General features: G+C 41.4%; 2 protein-coding genes across 6 annotated transcripts in view; one reads left to right on the forward strand and one right to left on the reverse strand.

Moving 5' to 3' along the window:
- The first annotated feature begins 1,860 nt into the window (after window positions 1-1,860).
- Window positions 1,861-6,277, forward strand: lyrm2 (LYR motif containing 2). The gene is made up of 3 exons (XM_017697723.2): window positions 1,861-2,002; window positions 4,658-4,798; window positions 5,588-6,277. The coding sequence occupies exons 1-3, from the start codon at window positions 1,964-1,966 to the stop codon at window positions 5,666-5,668; spliced, it is 261 nt and encodes an 86-aa protein (XP_017553212.1). The 5' UTR covers window positions 1,861-1,963; the 3' UTR covers window positions 5,669-6,277.
- Window positions 6,278-6,286: 9 nt separating this feature from the next.
- ankrd6b (ankyrin repeat domain 6b) overlaps window positions 6,287-21,691 on the reverse strand; it is an 84,443-nt gene continuing 69,038 nt past the window's right edge. For 4 of the 5 annotated variants that reach the window (XM_017697720.2, XM_017697721.2, XM_037537744.1 and 1 more), the window contains 8 exons: window positions 20,602-20,679; window positions 18,978-19,082; window positions 18,073-18,210; window positions 16,597-16,761; window positions 15,200-15,352; window positions 14,253-14,366; window positions 12,657-12,963; window positions 6,287-10,919 (listed from right to left, as the gene is read on the reverse strand). In XM_017697720.2, coding sequence (XP_017553209.1) covers window positions 10,336-10,919; window positions 12,657-12,963; window positions 14,253-14,366; window positions 15,200-15,352; window positions 16,597-16,761; window positions 18,073-18,210; window positions 18,978-19,082; window positions 20,602-20,679 — 1,644 coding nt within the window. In that variant the 3' untranslated portion in view covers window positions 6,287-10,335. The remainder of the gene's footprint in view (window positions 10,920-12,656; window positions 12,964-14,252; window positions 14,367-15,199; window positions 15,353-16,596; window positions 16,762-18,072; window positions 18,211-18,977; window positions 19,083-20,601; window positions 20,680-21,691) is intronic. The other variant, XM_017697722.2, reaches the window with a different exon arrangement.

Genomic DNA, 21,691 nt, shown 5'->3' on the forward strand with positions numbered 1-21,691 from the left:
ATTTTTACCAGGTTTTTTAGTCATTGTTGACTGCAAGTATCAGTATTCAGCATCAAGTTATAGAAACCTATGCTGGACTCTTCATTCTGTAAAACTTTTGTATTGATACTTAGTCTATTTTATCAGCTCCACTTACTGTATAGGGGCATTTCGTAGTTCTGTAATTACAGACTGTAGTCCAGCTGTTCATCTGCATGCTTTGTTCACCTTTATTTATCCATCATCCTCAGTGATCAGGACCATCACTGAGCAGAGTATTATTTGGATGGTGGCTCGTTCTCAGGATTGCAGTATCCATTTGTAGTAAAATATCCACTGAACTGGGTCCTGTGGCCAGAAACTGACCCCTGATGATGGAAGAGAGGATGACTAACGCAAACTGTGTAGCAACAGATGAACTAGCACCTCCAACTTTACACCTACAAGATGGACAGACAGTGAGTGGACACAGTGTTAAACCTCCAGCAGCACTGCAGTTTGGTGTTGTCCCTTATCTAACACAGCCCAAGAACTTATAGGGAGTTTCACAGATTTTTCACAACTCTCCCACAACTCCGTTGTTAAGCTGTGAACAGATTCATTCAGATTGATGTGATGTGAAATGGATCACTGTAGAGAAGCTTGCAGACTCTTCTCAGTGGTGGTGATAGGATTTAGGGGTTGTGGTGACTGTAATACAAATATAGACGTTTTGTGTACCAACCAAAATGGCAACTTGACAGAAGATGCTGCGCTCAAGTGATGTAGGTAAAGGAATATATACACTACTCACAAAAAGTGAGGGATATTTGGCTTTTGGGTGAAATTTATGGAAAATGTAAAAAGTTCACATTACAGGGATATTATATCATGAAAGTAGGGCATTTAAGTAGAAGCATGCAGTGGTGATTTCCTCCTCTCAAACTATTGAAACAAAAGCCAACAGCAGTGGTGGGTACACCCCAACAAAATACGCAGTGTCTCAATAACTTGTCATGTGCCCTTGAGCATCAATTACAGCTTGACAACGACGTCTCATGCTGTTCACAAGTCGACTCATTGTCTGCTGAGGCGTGGCATCCCACTTTTCTTGAAGGGCGGCCTTCAGGTCATTGAGGTTCTTGGGTACAGAGTTACAAGCCTCTACACGGCGACTCGGCTGATCCCATAGGTTTTGTATGAGATTCAGGTCTGGAGAAAGTGCAGGCCACTCCATTTGAGGTACCCCAGTCTCCGGCAGCCGTTCCCTAATGATGCGACCTCAGTGAGCTGGAGCATTGTCGTCCTTGAAGATGAAATTAGGCCTGTGTTGTTCATGCAGAGGCACAATGACTGGATTAATGATGTTATTCTGTAGTATGGGTTTGTCACTGTACCATTCACAAAGTGTAGAGCAGTTCTGTATTGACTAGACACACCAGCCCACACTGTAACACCACCTTGCTGTTAAGCTCCTTGTTAGAGAACAGCAAGCTGTGCAGAAAGTACTGAAACATTGAACAGTTGGACATGTGCATCCAAACGTTTAGAGAAGTTCACCTGAAAAGGTTAGGGTGCATTTTAGGTTCATCCTGGAATTTCACCCAGAAGCCAAATATTCCTGACCTCGTGTGAGTAGTGTACAGATATAATATGCTGGCTTTGCTGTTGATCGGCTATGCTGATCTGTTTTTTTTCACCACCACTGTGAACAATTGTGATTCTGTAAGCTTGTCAGGAACGGGGTATTTCACACCAAACCACTCTGAATGCTTTTTTTTGCATCTTGACTATTTAGTTATGCAGAACTTCTGGAAAAATGGGTGGACTTCCCCTTTAAGTACCAGCTAATTTGATCTAGTTGACGCTGAACGGCGGTAACGTTTGCGCATCTGCTCCGGCACAAGAGGGGGCAGCACTGCAGCGCCTAACGTCAAAAACACGACCACAGAAGTGGAGAATAATTGTGTGTTTTGGGACGGACGGGTCAAAACATGACGTTAAAATGTCCAGATTACCGACCACTGCCCTGAACCTCAAACAGGTGAAGTAACAGTGACCTACTTCATCGCCTTGTCTGGGAGTCACGCCGCTTACTGCAGCCGGTCGGCCGGTCAGCCGGTCGGCCGGTCAGCGTGTTCATGTTAAACCCGGTCTGCTGTGTTTCTGACGTTCAGTGGAGAAACGGGTCTAAACTCGGACTGACCCAGACTCACACCCTCATTATTCTCGCTGTGCTTGTGAGGTGTTCGGTGAGGGGAGAATGAAGTGGGTGTAAAACTGCCGTGTAGAGCTCATTTCTCCTGATGAAATGACCCATAAACCGCTGTCCGGAACCCCAGCTGCTGTCCGGCGGCTCCATGGCTAAATGGGACTGGAGCTGCGAGGCTCCGAGGAAGCTTTTTATATGAATGTTTCCGTTCCACCTTAAACGGTGCAGCCGTTTACAGAAAGTTGCTATCGTCTTCTCTTTACTCTGCAGTGAAGCAATCGAGCTAGGCTAGTTAGCCAGACAGCCGACTAACCGAACTGCCCTTACTGGGGTAAACACGGTCCTGTTTGCCCTCTGCGGTCAGGGCAAGATTATGAGCTGCTGTCCTGTAATCGCTCCTGTCCTGAACTGAGTAAAAAGCTGGTGAGTGAGCAGAAAACACGGCGTTAAGACTTGAGACATTTCTGAACGGCGGACCCAGAATGAAGTTGATGTTGCACCATTTAAGGTGGAAAATTAGTAGAAACCTTAACGTAACCGATGCAGCAAATAGGGTGGAATAGAAAAAAAATTGCTGGCACCGCTGCACCATTTAAGGTGGAATGGAAAATACGTTGGCAGCCGAATTTTAACTGCTCCTCCGTTTAAGGTGGAACGTAAAGTTGTAATAAGAAGCCGTATTGGAGCTGGGCAGTCGTGGGCTGGAGGTTAGGGAACTGGCCCTGTGACCGGAAGGTTCTTGGTTCCATCCCCAGACAGTCCATGACTAAGGTGTCCTTGAGAAAGACCCCTAACCCCCAACTGCTCGTGGACTTCCCCTTTAAGTACCAGCTAATTTGATCTAGTTGACGCTGAACGGCGGTAACGTTTGCGCATCTGCTCCGGCACAAGAGGGGGCAGCACTGCAGCGCCTAACGTCAAAAACACGACCACAGAAGTGGAGAATAATTGTGTGTTTTGGGACGGACGGGTCAAAACATGACGTTAAAATGTCCAGATTACCGACCACTGCCCTGAACCTCAAACAGGTGAAGTAACAGTGACCTACTTCATCGCCTTGTCTGGGAGTCACGCCGCTTACTGCAGCCGGTCGGCCGGTCGGCCGGTCAGCGTGTTCATGTTAAACCCGGTCTGCTGTGTTTCTGACGCTCAGTGGAGAAACGGGTCTAAACTCGGACTGACCCAGACTCACACCCTCATTATTCTCGCTGTGCTTGTGAGGTGTTCGGTGAGGGGAGAATGAAGTGGGTGTAAAACTGCCGTGTAGAGCTCATTTCTCCTGATGAAATGACCCATAAACCGCTGTCCGGAACCCCAGCTGCTGTCCGGCGGCTCCATGGCTAAATGGGACTGGAGCTGCGAGGCTCCGAGGAAGCTTTTTATATGAATGTTTCCGTTCCACCTTAAACGGTGCAGCCGTTTACAGAAAGTTGCTATCGTCTTCTCTTTACTCTGCAGTGAAGCAATCGAGCTAGGCTAGTTAGCCAGACAGCCGACTAACCGAACTGCCCTTACTGGGGTAAACACGGTCCTGTTTGCCCTCTGCGGTCAGGGCAAGATTATGAGCTGCTGTCCTGTAATCGCTCCTGTCCTGAACTGAGTAAAAAGCTGGTGAGTGAGCAGAAAACACGGCGTTAAGACTTGAGACATTTCTGAACGGCGGACCCAGAATGAAGTTGATGTTGCACCATTTAAGGTGGAAAATTAGTAGAAACCTTAACGTAACCGATGCAGCAAATAGGGTGGAATAGAAAAAAAATTGCTGGCACCGCTGCACCATTTAAGGTGGAATGGAAAATACGTTGGCAGCCGAATTTTAACTGCTCCTCCGTTTAAGGTGGAACGTAAAGTTGTAATAAGAAGCCGTATTGGAGCTGGGCAGTCGTGGGCTGGAGGTTAGGGAACTGGCCCTGTGACCGGAAGGTTCTTGGTTCCATCCCCAGACAGTCCATGACTAAGGTGTCCTTGAGAAAGACCCCTAACCCCCAACTGCTCCCCGGACGCCGTGGATAGGGCTGCTCACTAGTGTGTGTGTATGTGGTGTTTCACTTCACAGATGGGTTAAATGCGGAGGTGGAATTTCCCCGTTTGTGGGATTAAAAAAGTATCACTTAACTTAAAATCCACTTGGTGGTTAAGAGGGACATACCAGGTGTAAGGCAAATAAAACATCTGACCTCTGGTTCATATCACAAGTGCTGCAAAGAGCATCTGTACTTTTCCCTACAATGAACCATTTCACATCAAACCCCTCTGAGTCTGTTTATACCTCAGCCACTGAGTTATGAAGAAAAATAGCTAAATGTTATTCTAATGTCAAGGCTGTAGATTACATGCTGCATTGCTGTATTACAGAGTAACATCTATAGACTATTTCAACCAGCGTTCCTCTTAGTGTATGTAGTCTTGGATGCGTTACCTCCTGTAGATCATTTGCTGTTGGCATTGTACTGCAGGTCATGACTTACTGTGTAATGACCTCTCCAGTTTTTACAGAGACAGAGAGTGTTAGGCCTGTACCGCAGTATGCTGAGGACCATCCGGCTGGTTCCAGATGAAGCCGATCGCAAATACCTGAGGGACTGGGCGAGAGAGGAGTTCAAAAGGAACAAGGAGGCGACTAACCAGGTACAAATCGGTCATGAAGCGTCCCGAGTCGGCATGCGCGCCTGTGCTGTTCCCTGGTTCTTTTTGTCCTGTACAAATCGTTTTCTTGAACAATTAAAGGGCTCTGAGAACACGGGGAACATCCTGTGCAGGGAAGAACTGGTAAACTTGACCTGAACTTTTAACAAATGATGAGGCACCTGTATCACACGATGTACTTCTATCAGAAGATGAAAAGGTGTATGGACACTTCATATGCAGTCTCCAGAAATACACTACAAGAAGATCAGCTAGGATCCATAAAGCTTGCACCTCTCCAGAGTTCAGAACAGAGCTGAGTTCTACCAAAAGTTCCAAAGCTCTTAAATAGTAAACTCGCACATATATAACTTCTCATTAGAATTTTTCATTCCACCTTAAATGGTGCTGCAGTTACACTGAGGCGCATTAAACACAGAACAATTTCAGAAGCTGGTGATGGTGAATAGGAAGTCAACCTCAGCTTAGAGGTTGGAGCCTATCCCAGCAGTCATCGGGCGGAAGGCAAAGGCAGGATACACCCTGGACAGGTCGCCAGTCCATCGCAGGGTATCAGTTAATACGCTTTAAAAATAAAATGTAAAAAAGTTATAAAATCAGCCGATTTTCTGATTAAGAACTCAAGAATCAAGAGCGCTGATTAGGTCTGCAGGGCTTTAGATCTCCAGGAGCAGAGTGGATCAGCGCTTTCCTAGACTGCACTAAATTCCCTGTTACTGTAACGTTGTTATAAAATCTGCCAAACTCATCATCTCTCCATGTTCTACACAGGATGCTATTCGCATGATGATCACACAAGCCAGCAATCATCTAGAAGAGCTGAGGAGATCGCTTGCTTTGGCTAGAAGTTAGCAGGTCACCTGCTGCTGACTCCGTAACAGCTGGACTAGTTTTGATAACCTGGAGGTCGTGTGTTTTAGACCACCTTTCCTTGGAGCCCCATTTGGTCTGAAGCTGTTTGATTCTATTCATGTTCGCAGAACAGTTGCTGACAAGTTCATCATGTGTACAGTTTACCGGAGGCCCTTTAGGTGGAAATGATAAATATACATTTCTCATTTTAATCATATTAAATTAGCTTAAAGGGCAATTCCACCAATTTCCAAAATTTCTGCACAATTCAGATGTTGATATGTAAAAGTCATTGAGTGGTTAGATGTGAAAGTGAGTCGTCATTACAGTGGTGGTGATGGGAACCAGATGTCATGATGTCTAAAATGCAAATATAGCAATGAGTTACTATCCCAAATGACCAGTGAATGTGTTTTGTATGTCATATTGATAATGGTGAAATGGTGGTAAATCCAAATTTAGACTCTGTTACTTTAATTAAATTTAATTATGCATAAATTAAAACGTATTGGTGGAGTTCCTTGTTAAACTGATTAATTATATCTTGCCCTAATGTATACTGTCAGAACCTCTGAGTGCACTTTGATAAAGGTTCAGAAAACACAAAAACATGTGGCGCACTTCTGATTTCTTTATAAAAATCTGTATTTCATAGCTTTATTTTACAGAGAAAGTTACCTTTTAATATCCAACACATTTCCATACAACATTGACCTTCCACACACGTGTCACAACAATGAACATCTGGAAAATAAACCATTTTAGCACTAATGCCACATCATAGCAGTTACTCGTATAAGCATGTACATGCATATATGCCCTATTACAATGTTTGTGTTACAGAAATGAAAACTGAAAGAAAATGTTCTTGCTTTTGGGCTGAAATGTATAAATCTGCTGCTCATTTTCCATAAAACCTAAAAATATTTGAGAAATGATTCCCTTCGTATAACCAGCTCAAAACAGCACCTCTTTCTGTTGAGCTGCACTGTTTAAGGCCTACATTCAGACTGACCTGTAATAGTTTTATCAACTGCAATTCATGTTGAAATGATAATCTGGCAGGTCAGTTCAACACAATGCAGTCAATCCAAGACGTGCTTGGTGTCTGAAGTTTGAGCTATGAGGCTAATGTAGCTGATGTGGCATGCTGTCATCTATAAAAATGGACAAGTGTCCTTTTGTCCATTGCCCCTATGGGTTGAGTCAAGCATGTGATGATTTAGTCATGCAGTTTGCACTAATTGGTGAGCTTTCATTACTTGTTAGCCATATTAGTTTGTAGCCTCACGGCTCTGGTACAAAATTAAGGAAGCAAACTTGAGCTCCCAAACATGTTGTGGTTGTTTATTTAGAGAAAAAAATGGAGGAAAACTGGTTTTTCACCAAACTACCACTTTAAATAAGTTTGCAGTGGTGTTTCTGGGGGCTGTGGCTGCTCATCTCCTGCCCCAGAGTCCACATTCCTATCAGTTACATGGGCACATGGAGATGACAGAGCTGCGATAGACTATAGCAAAGCCTGTTTACTGTGTCACCATCGCATTTCTTATCCCAGTCAGTGGAGTTGGTGCACGTTAGGTTCCACTTAATAGTAGGACTGTTGTGATTAACTGATTATTCAATTACTCAATTAAAAAAGAAATGAGTGATTCAAATGGACTTTCTTGATGACAGTTTTCATGTCGATAATGCATATTTTACATTATTCGTACAGTAAGAAACAGCCTGGTGGGCTCCGTTTATATACCGTTTTCTTTTAAAGGCTTTCTAGTTCATCTTGTTACAACAAAATGAAATGTTTTGAGAAGTTATGTTAGTTTATTCATTGTTAAATCAATCATTATTTTTTTATTATTACTCAGTCATTAAGATTAAGACTGATTACTCAATTACAGTCATAATATATAGCGACAGCCCCATTTAATGTGTCACAGTTTAACTTCAGTCTTTAATGATTTTTTGAAATTTCTGCATAATTTAATTGATGACATGTAAAAGTCATTTAGGCTTGCATGAAACAGTTCATTGTAGAGAAATATACCTCCTCAGATTGCTTTACAGTGCTGGTGATGGGAACCACAGGCTGCAATGTCTACAACACAAATAATCATTTTATTTACTTTCCAAAATGGTCAACAAACATGTCCTCTGAGTGTTATATGTAATGTTGATGATGGTAAAATAGGGGTAAATCTGAAGATTTCTTTGGGTTCTATTTGGCCTTACAATGCCCAGTATGTACCTCTCAGACATACATATTAAATAAAATTCTTATTTATTTTTTAAACAAAACTGTAGTAAAACAATGTTTCAGGCAGCAGACAATGTTTTTGTAACCATTTCATGTAATAAGTTTCTTTGATTTTAGAGGCATTTCATTCTTTGGACATCTGGGTCCCATCACCACAGCTGTGAGCACTCAATTTTCGTGGCATCTTAACTATAATTATACAAAAATTGCAGAAAAACTGGTGGAACTGACAGAATTCTGCTTAAGCTTTTAAGATAATACAGATGTTAAAGAAAGCTGATTTAAAGTAAGTCTATGCATCATCTCAATGTGGGTTAAAGCTCGGTAAGGATAGAGACTTAAAAACACTCAGACTATAAAAATCAAGTTTGTTCATGTTAAGACATTATTATATCTAATGCACACGGTCGTTTAAATGACTGGTGGGGAAACAGTCAGGCGTAAGCATTTTACACAATCGTAAATTTGATGCACATGTACAAAAACAAGATGAAAATGTCACCACAGTGCAGTGAAATGTCTGCCATTTCAGGCACATGCAAAAACTGAGGCAAGCGAAAGACTTTGTTTACTGTAAGCTGGAAATATGTTTTTTGCTCTGAAGATTCTCTCCCTGCGCACTGTGGAGAACTGGCATGTCATATTTTGAACTAAACGAGTTGTTTGTAGTGCCTAAATCATCTCTGACTTTCACTTTGGCACCAAAAATGAGTAAACGACAAATATTACGAAGCATATCCACCAGCATGGGCAGCAGTGTAGTGCCTGTGGATGTTTCATTAGCAAGACGACGGTTTCTCCCTTAACAGCTTATACACAACATTAGTTTCTCAGTTTCTTTGAAAGTGACTGTTAGTCAAACTTCTGCTCCTCCACAGACGTTTGGATGACTACTAGTGTACGACTTTCAATTCATTTATGTAAACACTAACAACTATGGCCTTAAATCTGTTGAACTGAATTCTTTCAATGAGTCATGGATGCCCGAGTGAGGAGAGCAATAAAAGAAAGAGGAACTGTTTATAGCATGTACTGTAGCTTAAGTTCCAACTGTCCAGTCCACAAACCTGTTTCTTCATCTGACAACTAAGGCTACGTTCACATTACGGGGCTGGATTTTTGCCTAAATGTGACTAATCTGCTTTCAGACTGCAGGAATCTATTCGTATACGCTCATTTCGCATGTGCTTCTAGAACCGATGCATGGCCACGTATGTGTTTTCAAAATGTCTGTAGAATTTAGTTGTTCAGATGTAACCAGAGTGATTCAGGGTGTTATATGGCCTTAGTGACTCTGAACTTTTTACACTTGTGGTCATAGAAACCAGAGGTCATGACGACTACCACGCAAATACAGGATTTTTAACTAAACAAAATGACCAGTGCATCTACGCGTGTCTTTAAATCACTTTTTTTTGGATGTTATTTGCTTCATAAACAGAGGTGCTTCATATACCACTCCACCAGAAAATTCATTTTAGGTCAATACTTTATCTCAAAGTATCGAGAATTATAGTCTTAAGTATCAGGGAGCAAATCTGTAAGCATTTTATGTAATAGCTTTGTAACAGGTGGCTTTTACAGGCATTTTACATGAAGCCGGTCAGTATGACTGTTTACATCTTGACCATTAAATTATTAAGAAATTTGCTGGTTAAATTGTCCCTTATTTATTTGGAGAATGGGTGCATGTAGGTCCTTTCAGGGTAAAGATTCATACCCATAAATAGATTTGCAAACGCAAATGTGTTCCAGTAAGAAAGTCAGTCTCCAATCTAAGTTGAGAACTGAGAAATATGACCGATGTGAACGTAGCCTTAGTGTTTGTGTTTCTTTCTGTCTGGGGGGAAAAAAAGTGCCCTAATCCGGCATTAGATCCATAGGTTAGCTTGTCCTGCATCTTCTACTCCAAGGTTAGCAGCATATATTAGGCTAGCTGTCTTACAGAAGCTACTCCAGCATGTCTACAGCTTAGAGGCCTTCTCTGATTTTTACGGATGAAGAAAAATTTTTTAACATACTGAAACTCTCATGCTAAGTACTTTTTTTTAAATGAAAATCTCAGAAAACGAGGGAAAAATCCAAAGAAATTGTTTCAGCACATAGTAGCAATGACTAATCTATCATTTTTATTTTGGTCAGTATGACTGGCTTACCCATATTCTGCAAAAAAGGCAAATGATGCTCTAAAATGTGATTCCAAAGGCTTTTTTTGGATGGTTTTTGAGGCTTGGAGCAATCAAAACAGTGTAACTCTGCTCAACCTGATATTTAATACAGAAAACGGAGCTGGCTCCATGTAGACTTCAAGTGAAATATGGATATTTTCAGAAGTTGCATCTTTTTCTTCCGTAAAAAAACAGACTTGCTGTGAAAAGGCCTTTACGGCGTTGTGCAGCTGCTGCTGCATCTGTTAGCTGTCCTCCTGTTTGTTAGTTCTGAGCAGCCTCAGTTCATCCTCCAGGCAGGTGATCCTCTCCAGCAATGCGGCCCGGTCAGCCTGCGCTCGCTGGTCAGCCTGCATCCGCGCTTCATAGATTTTCCTCTCATACCAGCGTTCCATCTGTGTGGACACGGCTTCAAAGAAGTACTGCGTCACCTCCAGCGCGTGCATGTTGGCTCGCTCCTGTGTGAACGTGGCTTCACTGGCGTTCACCGGCTGCTCCCCAAACACCTCCAGGGTCTTTGTGCCCCCGCGGGCTTTAGTCCTGCCCTGGGAATGCCTCTTATGGTGCCTACCTCGCTCCTTGGCCTGCTTGTCCTGGTCGTGGTTCTGTCGGCTGCTGCAGCGGCGCTCTGTGGCCGGCGAGAGGCTGCTGGCCCGGCTGGGTTTTAACCACAGTTCCTGCTGACCCGTGTCTTGCAGTTCCCTCTGCAACCTGTGGGGGTCAGCAGAGAGTAGTGCACGCTCTTTTGGTCGCACCACACGGGGAGAGGATGGCGTGGACTTGTCCTGGGCCAGCGGGCAGGATGCATCTCGGATGTTCTGCTTGTCATCTGGAAAGGGAGAGACATAATGAATGCTTTAGCCTTCTAATCAACACCATGATTAAACAGCAGCCTTATTATTCAGTGAATCTCATAACTAACGTGAATTGTTCAGTAACTGTGTTGTAACTATATAACCGTCATATTTTGTAACAACTACAAAATATGATGTAGGAGACATCAAGACAGTAACTGAGCACCTTTTATCAGTAGTATGATACACTCACTATGGTACTGTGTTGAATAAGTGAAACATAAAGCAGAGGGCATGAATGAGGAATAATTAAAGGCTTAGCATTTGGTTAATAAGCTCAAGGAGAAACCCTCTGATTTTCCAAATTTCTGTATAATTCAGCAGTTGAGAGGTAAACAAAGTCAGAGTGGTCTGACCCAGATTTCTTTACAGTGGTGGTGTTCAGAAAACCGGGGTGGCAATGTCTACAATGCAACTACAGCCAATTTACTGTCCAAAATGAGCAGTGAACATAAACACATGTTCTGTTTTGTTGATAATGGGGTAAAAAAGTGGAACAAGTTAAAAAACGAAGCTTTCTTTGGGGACTATTTTGCCTTTCCATGCAAGCCTTCACCTTACACGGATTAAACAAATACACTGTAGGCCAAAACCTGATCTCAAAATTATGCATCAGGCATCATAAAAAAAAAATTGTGATGTAGCTTTTAGAAGCTTTGGATATCTGGTTCCTCCACTGTAAACAATTCTGACTCTGTAAGAGTCTCTAGAATGACACATTTCAAATCAAACCTTCTGTAGAACTTTCTTTACATCTTAACGATGTAATAATGCATACATTTCATAAAATCTGTGGAATTCATTGCGGAATTTAAGAATCATTCAGTTAAACCTCTACTATGAATTATTCACAGTCCTTAGAGTTAAGTTGGCCCATATCTTAACTTTCCTTGTATTTTATTTTTCTCCACAAAGTTCACTTATGTTTGTTTGGTCTTATGTACCTAAAATGGCCATAAATCACTGTAAATTAAGACCATTTTCCAACCTTTCTTTATGCTTTAGAATTAAACAGGCCTGTTGTTGTTACTGTGCCTTTAAATAAGCTCTTTCCTGATTGGATGCCTCATTCAAAAAGCAGTCCAAGCTGAAATACTCTTTATAAATTCAGTGTGGATGTGTGTAGCTAAACTACTCTAAAGGCTGAACAGGTGGAAATATGTAAAGGTTTGGATTTCATCACAGAAACTATGACTTAAAATGTTCTGTTTTTGTGGTATAGTTTCTGTATAGGAACTGGAAATTGAACAGTATGTTTCAAAACTTTTCAGTCTTCCATGATATGGGGTCCTTTAAAGGGTTGAAACCTTGTTAAATGCTTGTTAAATTTTTCATTAGTTTTCTGGTTTTAACACAATGGCTTGGTGGTGGGTCCCGAGGGGGCAGAGGGAGCACAGCAGACGACGGAAGTGTGTGAAGCTGTTATTCTATTTTGGTTGTATTCCCTTATTTACCCCACAGGAGATGTGGCCTGAGAATAATACTCAATTCTATTATATAACACTTACATAAGCCTTCATCTGTGAGAGCAGGGAGCTAGAGGCTCTGCGTACAGTCACTGTGTGCATGTGATGAACCAAAGGCCTGTTTCGTTTATCGGTGGGCAAGAGACAATGTTTGTATTGGTTTCTGGTTCACGAAGTATGTGTGCATCTGTCACATCTGACTATGTCACGACGTCCACCTGAACCATCTGTGTGCTTGTATCCTACCTGGAGAGCTGTCCACCTGAACCACAAAATAGTGATTGGCTGACCCGTCTTCTTGCGGGCCGCCTGCTGCCTCTCCCTCTCTGGCTTCGTTCGGGCTTGTGGGCACGAGACAATGGGGACCAGCTGAATGACCACTTGGGTGACTACTCGAGGTCACGCACTCATCCTGGCCGCACTCGGAAAGCGTCTCGGCGAGGGAGGAGGAGCGGCGCAAGGGGGTACTACGGGGGTCTGCAGTCAGACGTGCCTCCATCCGCTGCAGCTTTGACAGGCACCAGTTCTTCAGCTCATACACCACAGAGGCCTGCTTAAATACCCACAGAGCAAAATCGGCCCTCAACTAGGGATCCACATAAAACATTGTGATTTCACTACAACAGCTAAATGCCTCGCACTCTGCAGAACCACTGATATGACAGACACCTGATTAAGATGCTATTAAATGTATATTGGGTCCTGAGGTAATTTCTTATTTCACAGATGCAACTCTGTGATTTTATTTCTGTCCAGATTAGCCATGCATGTCTCACGCACGCCAGATGTGACCTCATAGTGAGAATACACATCTGGGAGCAACTTGTTCATCTTTTGGTACTGAACTTCTGCTAGATTCACCACAGAAAAGGGTATGTGGCCTTATATAACGCTATAACACAAGCAAAACAAGCTAAACAGCAAAATGTTATCAGTAGCAGTTCTGTTCTTCCTTTACAGAAGATTATATTCATTTTACTGCATCATTTGCATTCTCTGAACATGCAACACACATCATAAGGGTAGTTTTTTGGGGGACTTCTCAGCTGAGCTCGCTTATGTTACATCCATGGGCTAACGACAGGCTTACTATCTGTCCGACAATGTTGACGGTACCAGCATTTACCTTTTGAGTTTTGCCTTCATGAGGTGTTGGAGCAGTTTAGAAATTTCAGTTTGAGCTGAGCTTGGTAAGGCTACTTTACCGCGGAACATTTCTCAGATTAGTGTTTTTAGAAAAATAGACGCCACAGATTGCCCTTTTGTGCTGGCCGACTCCTCTGAGGTTCACAAATTTGCGTGATACACCTTGGCATGAAATGATATAAATGTAGCACCAACCTTGTGACCCCCCTGGAACCTTGTCGGGTGTCCTGAGAATATTACCTTAAATGTGCACATCTGCACAGCCAATCAAATCTGAGTACACTGTAAATGCATCCATCAGTTTAGTCATTATGCACTCGGCATCAGTGTTATTATTATAATGATCTAAAATTATTACTAAAATGAAAAGTAGCAGTGAAAAAATGTGCTTATAATAAAAATAAAAACTACAGTTTTCAAAAACACAAACTATGTCAAACTACAACGTCCACTGCAAAACTAAAACAAAACGGAATTAATGACAAAAAACTTTAGTTTTCCGTATTCAGTTTATGAATGAGTTTAGAAGTGAATCCTTTCTGTGTTTGGTCGTCTTTATGGAAAGCTCAAGCTTAGCTTTTCAAATACCTTATCAATGCTCTTATCAAACACCTACTAGCATAGTCTTCACACCCAAACCACAGGTACAGTGGGAGAGGGAAATCTTCAGCATTTACTCTGTGATGTGCAGTATACCTGTCTCTTTTCACCCTCCAGGCGCTCTTGTTTGGCTCTCTGGTCGATGCGATGTAAACATTCCGTCCTTTCCGCAGACACTCTCTCTAGTGTCATTTTGTCTAAAGCTCTGATCTGAAATCAGACAAGAAACAAAGTTAGCTTCTGCAGAACACAACTCTAAAGTTGGGTCATCATTTTGTCATTGTCATTACACCCATATGAGGAATTCTAGGTCTAAGCTGCTTTTCTCTATGGAAAAAATGAACTGTGTTTTCAAAAACTGCCACTATCACATGCTGTGATAAACAAATACCATACACAAACCAGCAAGCTCTGATAAATGTGGTAGTTAAATTGGCAGGGGGAGCACACAGTGTGAAGAGCTGGTGTTATTACAGACCAGAAATTTAACAGTAGACCTGTACGTATGTATGATTATTATTCTGTCATCTCATAATTCAGAGGATCCAGTGATAAAAATGTGCATAGAACACAGCAAGTCAGCTTCATTTCAATCAGCAACCATTTTTTTAACCACATGGTGTGACAGTGGAGATGTTTGAAAGCAGCATTAATTTTTCCATTGAGAAAAACTGACTCTGAGTTCCTTATCTAGGCATGATGTTGACTACAAAATGATGCCCAGCTTCAAACACCTATTACTAGACCTCGAGTGAAACTAGTATTCATATTTAACAAAAATGTGGAGGCAAATAAATTAAGAGACGTCATTCCTACTGACAAGCTATCCAAGTAACCTGCCACCAGTGAGGAATGTATTTCCATGTATGTGTATGACAATATTTACTTTATCTGAACTTATAATACATGCGCATTCACAAATCCAAGTCCCTTAAAGTGTTAACTGAAGACTGTATGAAGTTACTTAGCTCAAAATGCAGGTCAAGTCTATGGATCTTCAGTAATGTAACTGAAGAGATGCAAGTCAGTGTATGTATGTGCACCTGGTGTTTATTCTTGCGGTCCAGCTGTCCCATCTTGTTGTTCATGAGCTCCTGTACAGTGTGGATCTCTGATTTCATCTCCTCTTTGGTGGCCTCCAGCTGGTTCTCCAGCTTATTGATGAGGGGTTCACACCTGCAGCCATTGAGAGGGGCCTGCAGCCCCACAGCACAAACAGGAAATCACTCTTTTAGAGGGTTACACAATAGTGTTGTGTCAGATGCATTTTTTAAAGGAACCTGGAAATAGTAAGCAATACAGGATACTGCATACGCAGAAACGTCACTTCCAGTACATTTACATTTCAGAATTTGGCTTTCGCAGCTCACTTGTCTTGTACTTGGGTTGAAATTAGCAGCTTTTTAAATCTGACTCAAGTTATTTTAAATGGCAGGTCAGTTTCTAGTAATGTAAATTTATACTAATAATAATAATGACATCTTTATTTACTTAGTGGTTTTTGAGTTCAATGTTCACTTTACACTGGAACATGAAAAAAATCTACAGCCAATGACAGAAGAAAACGAGCCACAACACTTCATGTGGCAACCTGAATAAATTAAAAAAACACTTGTCAAGTTTGCACTCCTTATTTTTTTAGAGTTTAAGACCTCTATAAGAAAACAATCTTTCACCAGCTGAGCTGTAGTGATCCTAGGCGACTGTAGTAAGTCTTCCTCGGCTGACTGAAGTGGTTTGGATGGGCTATAAAGCTTTAGTAGATCAGTAAATTATACCAGACCTTAGCCATTAAGAGCTTAAAATGTCATATGCAAAGCGTTGTAGTCAATGCAAGACCAGCAACTGAGGTCTGCACTAAACAGCAGCATTACACAACTGTGTCTGCTAAAACAGGTAAATGTAGTTCATCATGGATTCATTGTAAGGAAAAACAAAAATATATGTTTTGCATAATTATTACCAACAGAATTCAGCAACTGCCCAGTGACATCTATTATGACTTTTGAATTAAAGGCATATGTACAATTTTAAACAGCCATGGTTAAATGACATGTTCTGTTGCTCTTTTAATTGGAAATAACATCCTCAGAGAGTTTAACTTGATAGAAATAAAACAAAGCATGTGCTAGAACTTTAAACATTTTATGTTTTATACCCCCGCCCCCGGTTAAACTCAATAAAATCAGTAATTGTGACTTAAAAGTAATTGTGTCTTAAAATGTCCAGCATGCTTTCTCTGAAGAGGATGTTTTGACTTATTTTCACTTTAGAAAATCAACAAAACATGTTATTTGACATTTTGAAACGACAAAATGTCTGTGGTAATCGACAGTGATACAAATGTGACACACTGTTAGCCAAGTTAGCATAAGCTGGGTCATTTATCCCTTTAATTGAGGTTCCCAGTAAGGGCATTAACGGGGCTTTATAGGATTACCTGCATGATCTTGCCATCTTTGTCCCTGTAGAGTGTATAGAGCTGATAAGCTTTGTAGCTGTGTGGCGGAGGAACGGCGGTGGGAGGGGAAGGCCTTGTTTTGCTCTTTTTCTTCTGCTCAGTCCGCTTATTCTCCCTCCTGGAGAGAGGGTCCGACAGTGACGGCTGAAATGAAAAACAAACATACACAAAATCACACAATCAGCTCTGCATTCATGACCGGTCACTAATATACTGGCCTCTGTAATCACATCTACACATGAGTCAGACAAATATCTACTAAGTTTAAATGACTGATGAACGTTAATATTCTAGAAGTTCGCTTTTTGGAAATTGAAGACTATGATGCAACATATAAACACTGGCAAAGTCTCAAAACATACTATTCACTATCTAGTCCATACAGTACATATATAGAAACTGTTTTTGTAATGTCACGAGAACCAAATCATTCACATATTTATCTCTATTCAGCCTATAGCAGTTTAACCACCGCCTGTTCACGCTGAAGTTATAAAGAGTGTTTCAGTCATTTACATAATTTACTCTTAAAGGCATACTGTTTAACAGCTCATTTTAATTCCAGAGGAATAAAGACAGGCTGGAAATGGTAATGTAAAAATGAACTAAACCCACACTTACATTATAAGAGGTAAACCTTTGGTGTAAGATATGGACCCTTAAAGGTCCAAAGGTCCATTTTTTTTTTTGGACCCTTAAAGGTCCAAAGGTTATATTTTTATATATATAACCCTACATTTTGTACAGTGTCCTTGAGTGTCAAGAAAGGCGCTTTTAAATTTAATCTATTATTATTATTATTATTATTATTAAAGTGTTTGGTGGAAAACAAATAAGTTTTGTTATATTCTCATGTCACCAGTGTAGTCAGGCTTGTTTTACCAGTGCAGAGATATCTAGTGAGAGACTGAGGGGGCAGAGAGACATACACTTCTAGTCACATCAAATAGAAATGTAATGCACACCTTATAATATATTAGGTCATAGTGCAACTGCCACAATGAGATTCCTCCTCACTGGAACAGGGTGTGTCTTGAAGGGGAGGGTTCAATTTTTCTCCTCTTTTTTATCGTATCCAATTCCACCCAATACGTAGGACTAGTTATGACCCCAATCACATGATACCATCAGTATTAGGAGCGCAAAGACAAATACAAGCTTCCTCCAAGTCATGTGAAACAAGCCACCGCATCTCTTTCTGTGTGGAGGAGGACGCTAACCTCCAGGTCTGCTACATCACTTAAGAGATGTCTGCGCTGGCTAGTGATGGGGGAAAGGGCCATGCCCAGAGATAGCGAGGCCAACTGTGCTCTCTTGTTTAATCAGTTGGTCTTCAAACATCTCATCAGGTGATCTCCTGCTTTGTTGGAGTAAAAATGTGCACACCGGCTCTTTGTGGACAAGACTGGACACCCGACTTGCACCAATCAGGAGCACCATGATAACAAATCTTACCTTATCTTTGATCTTGCTCTTGTCGCGGCTCTTTTTGGGGTGCTCTTCATTGGTGTCAGGGGTTTCGCTCCTACGTTCCCCCCGTCTTCGTGCTGTTTGCTCACTACTGGGGGTGTCCTCTGCTGGGGACATGCTTTCCTGGAACAACAACAGAGTTACTGCTTACTGTCAGCACGTCACTGACTCACTGGATAAAGAAGCAATAAAAAGCACTGCTAATAAATCTCTATTACAGCAATTTTACATTCCAGCCCTGTTGATTCTTAGGTCGACACACTGGTTAGATGCAAGTCCAGTTTGAAATATATGGATGTAAAGCTAACCTAGAACACATAAATATTAACACCAAACACTGCACTATTATAGGCTTTTAACTCTGTCAAATCTAATGTTTTCTTGGCACCACATTTAGAGACATTGTGTTAATCTTGTTTTACTAATGAACAATTTACTAATTAAATGCCCCTGAAAAGTTAAGTAGTTGCTCCTGAGTAGTTAGTGTGCCATGTGTGTCCATACTGGTCAGAGTAAAATGGACCAGCACATGGAAAGAGAAATTTAAAAAGTCAATCATATCATTATACACATATATTTCTACTAATTCTCATTGTAACACTGTATGTTAGTGTTTGCTCTGAATAACTGACCCCTGTATAAGCTGAGACCTCGACGGATGTTGCTTCACAGCTCACTAATCAAAGATGGACCAAAGCCAGTGTGTATGTGTGCGTCCGTGTGAAGACCTTCTCTCTGAGCATTTGCTGTCAAAGTATTCATTTTTTATTCTCCGTGTTCTCTGTGTCTCACTGCTCTGGCTGGGTATATGTGGCCATGTGGGTGTAGTTCTGGATGAAAGGAAGAATAAAAGGAGAAGAGTGTGTGTGTGTGGTCTCTCTCTTTTCTACCTTACTCGGCAGCATCTCATCCCGTGGGACAGACTGTGCTCGTCCTTCAGCCTTCAGCTTGTCCCTCCTCTTCCTCACACTCCTCCCTCGGGAGAAGCTCTGAATCTAAACACAGACAGACGAACGGCATGCACATGAACCTCACTCAGGGAAAAGTACAAAGCCTGATACCCCAACAAACAGTAAACAAACAAACCTCAGCTGTCTGAATACTCCAGCATAAAAACCTTCATTTTGTTTTCTTCTCTGCATATGAATAAAGGCTAGACCAGCATGAGTTTACCTTTGGGAGTTGAGCATGAATAATTTCTGAGCTGACTACTTAGCCTGACTTGCTTTAATTTAATACAAATCACAGGCGTAGAATCTACATCAGGAAAGGCTCAACATGACTTCACTTTGTGAAAAGAAGCAGATCAATCTTAATTCTTGAGTTGTCGATATACTTCTACGAATAGTGAAATTAGGACCAATTGATTAGGACCAATCACAGTAATGCAGAGGTCTCAGAACAAATAACGTGGTGAACAGGACCAATCACTGTCACAGAGTCTCGGAATGAACAACGTGGCGATTGCAACCAGTGCCAGTAATGGGGATGTCTAAGAACAAACAATGCAGTTATTAGGACCACTCACAGTCAGGAGGTAACAGAATGAAAAATGTGGTGAACAGAACCGAGTGAAGAGTGAGTCTGAATTTATATGGTGTGTGTGCACTGCTGCTTAACAGGACTCCTAGTCACTGCATCTTTCATTCAGAGACCCCCCTGCCTCTGATTGGTCCTAATCCTCATACAGTATGTTCTGAGACCTCCTCCTGACTGTGACGGGTTCTAATCACCACATCATTCATTCTGAGACCTTCTTCTGACTGTGACTGGTTTTAATCACCACATCATTTGTTCTGAAACCCTGCTGACTCTGATTGGACCTAATCCTCATACAGTATGTTCTGAGACCTCCTGACTGTGATTGGTCCTAATCACTGCACTGTTCATTCTGGAACCTCCTCCTGACTGCAACTGGTCCTTATTACCATGTCCTTCATTCTGAGACCTCCTCCTGACTGTGATGGGTCTTAATTAATTAATGACCTATGTACTCAAATACGTGGCAATCATGGTTAATAATATAAATCAAATGTACAGAAAAACTACATAATAATAACTATAGAAGAATATCTGTAGACTTCAGTGGTTCATAAGGTTCTAAAATCCACAATGTAAATCAACTGTGTGAATTAAACTCAGTTGGAGATTTTTTTACACAATGTATTTTACAATGTAATGGGAATTCTGTATGACTGGATTTCACAGAGGCCTTTTGCTGTGTGGATTCTGCATTGCTGTGTTTTAGGCACAACCCACTAATATCAGTTTAGTGCCGCTGTGCCCTCCCTGTCTCTGTCTGTACTTGTTGTATTAGATTTCAGTTTTACAGCCAGACTCTGATCGGCTGCTGATAAAGCCTGTTTTGACGCACTTCACCTGAAACCGATGACGCTACGAACCCAGTTCAAACAGTGCAGCAGCAAACTACTGCAAATATTATCAAACACACCAGCACATTTAACACCAAGGGAAATCAGTGACGGAAATATCATGGTGTGTGTGTGTGGTCACCTGTGGTGCTTTGGTCAGTAGCAGTGCTACTTCAGGGTTATTGTGCTCTCTGGCCTGGTCCAGTGCAGTCTGTCCTGCCTGTTACAAAAACCACACACACACACACACACACACACACACACACACACACACACACACACACACACACACACACACACACACACACACACACAGAGGTTAGTTTTTATACATGTCAATGTGTCAGACTTTCCCTCTCTGCATTACATTTATGAAAGTAACCATAAGAAAATATAATGCCTCATATGCATAATATATATGTAAAGGTGTATGTAACTACAATATGCCCTATGTTTATTATACACAGTACTGTGCAAAAGTCAGAGACCAACATTCATTTATTTCCCTTCCAGTGAAAATAATTTTATCTTATTGTATTTTTTCTCTTTCTGCTTTTTCTTTGCACTGAGAGCAGGGGGGTTTGTACAATAGAATGTGCAATGCAAAGTTCATTCATTCAAAAACAAATTATTTGTTTTTCAATGTGAGCAAAAAGCAGAAAACATGCGCGCGCACACACACACACACACACACACACATATATATATATACATATATATGTGTGTGTGTGTGTGTGTGTGTGTGTGTGTGTGTGTGTGTGCGGGCACAGAAACTCTACTATTCTACTCTAAACACACAGTAAAAACAGAGAATTCCTCTCTGAAGACACGCACACACCATAAATATCACACACGATTAACAAACTGCAGAGCTGGAATATTCCTCTGCAGACACACATACCCACCAGACACAGGTATGACAGATAAGCCCATACATGTCTGCTTCCTGACTACATGACATTTTACAAAAGCATTTTTACCAGCATCATCCATGTACTGTAATGCCACAATCACTGCTGAACTACTGTATAGGAAATAAAGGGGGACTGAATATCTCCAGGTAGGGCACAGGCCTCAACATGGTTCTAAGTTAAGATCTGAAATTTTCACAAATTTAGGGACTATATCTTTAAACATCTTATCACGAATTAGTGCATTATAATCTACTCAATTAATGCTAAAAATGAATTGTTATGTCTATAGCTAAGCAATAGACCATACACACACAGCTA

This window comes from Pygocentrus nattereri, chromosome 4 (genome assembly GCF_015220715.1).
Source record: "Pygocentrus nattereri isolate fPygNat1 chromosome 4, fPygNat1.pri, whole genome shotgun sequence".
Classification (NCBI taxonomy): Eukaryota; Metazoa; Chordata; class Actinopteri; order Characiformes; family Serrasalmidae; genus Pygocentrus; species Pygocentrus nattereri.

Excerpts from the sequence above, each read along its gene's own strand:
- lyrm2 (XM_017697723.2), top strand. The coding sequence starts at position 1,964 with ATGTCCAGATTACCGACCACTGCCCTGAACCTCAAACAG. Across the intron at positions 2,003-4,657 it reads CTGCCCTGAACCTCAAACAG|TTTTTACAGAGACAGAGAGT; the intron begins GTGAAGTAACAG and ends TGACCTCTCCAG. Across the intron at positions 4,799-5,587 it reads ACAAGGAGGCGACTAACCAG|GATGCTATTCGCATGATGAT; the intron begins GTACAAATCGGT and ends TGTTCTACACAG.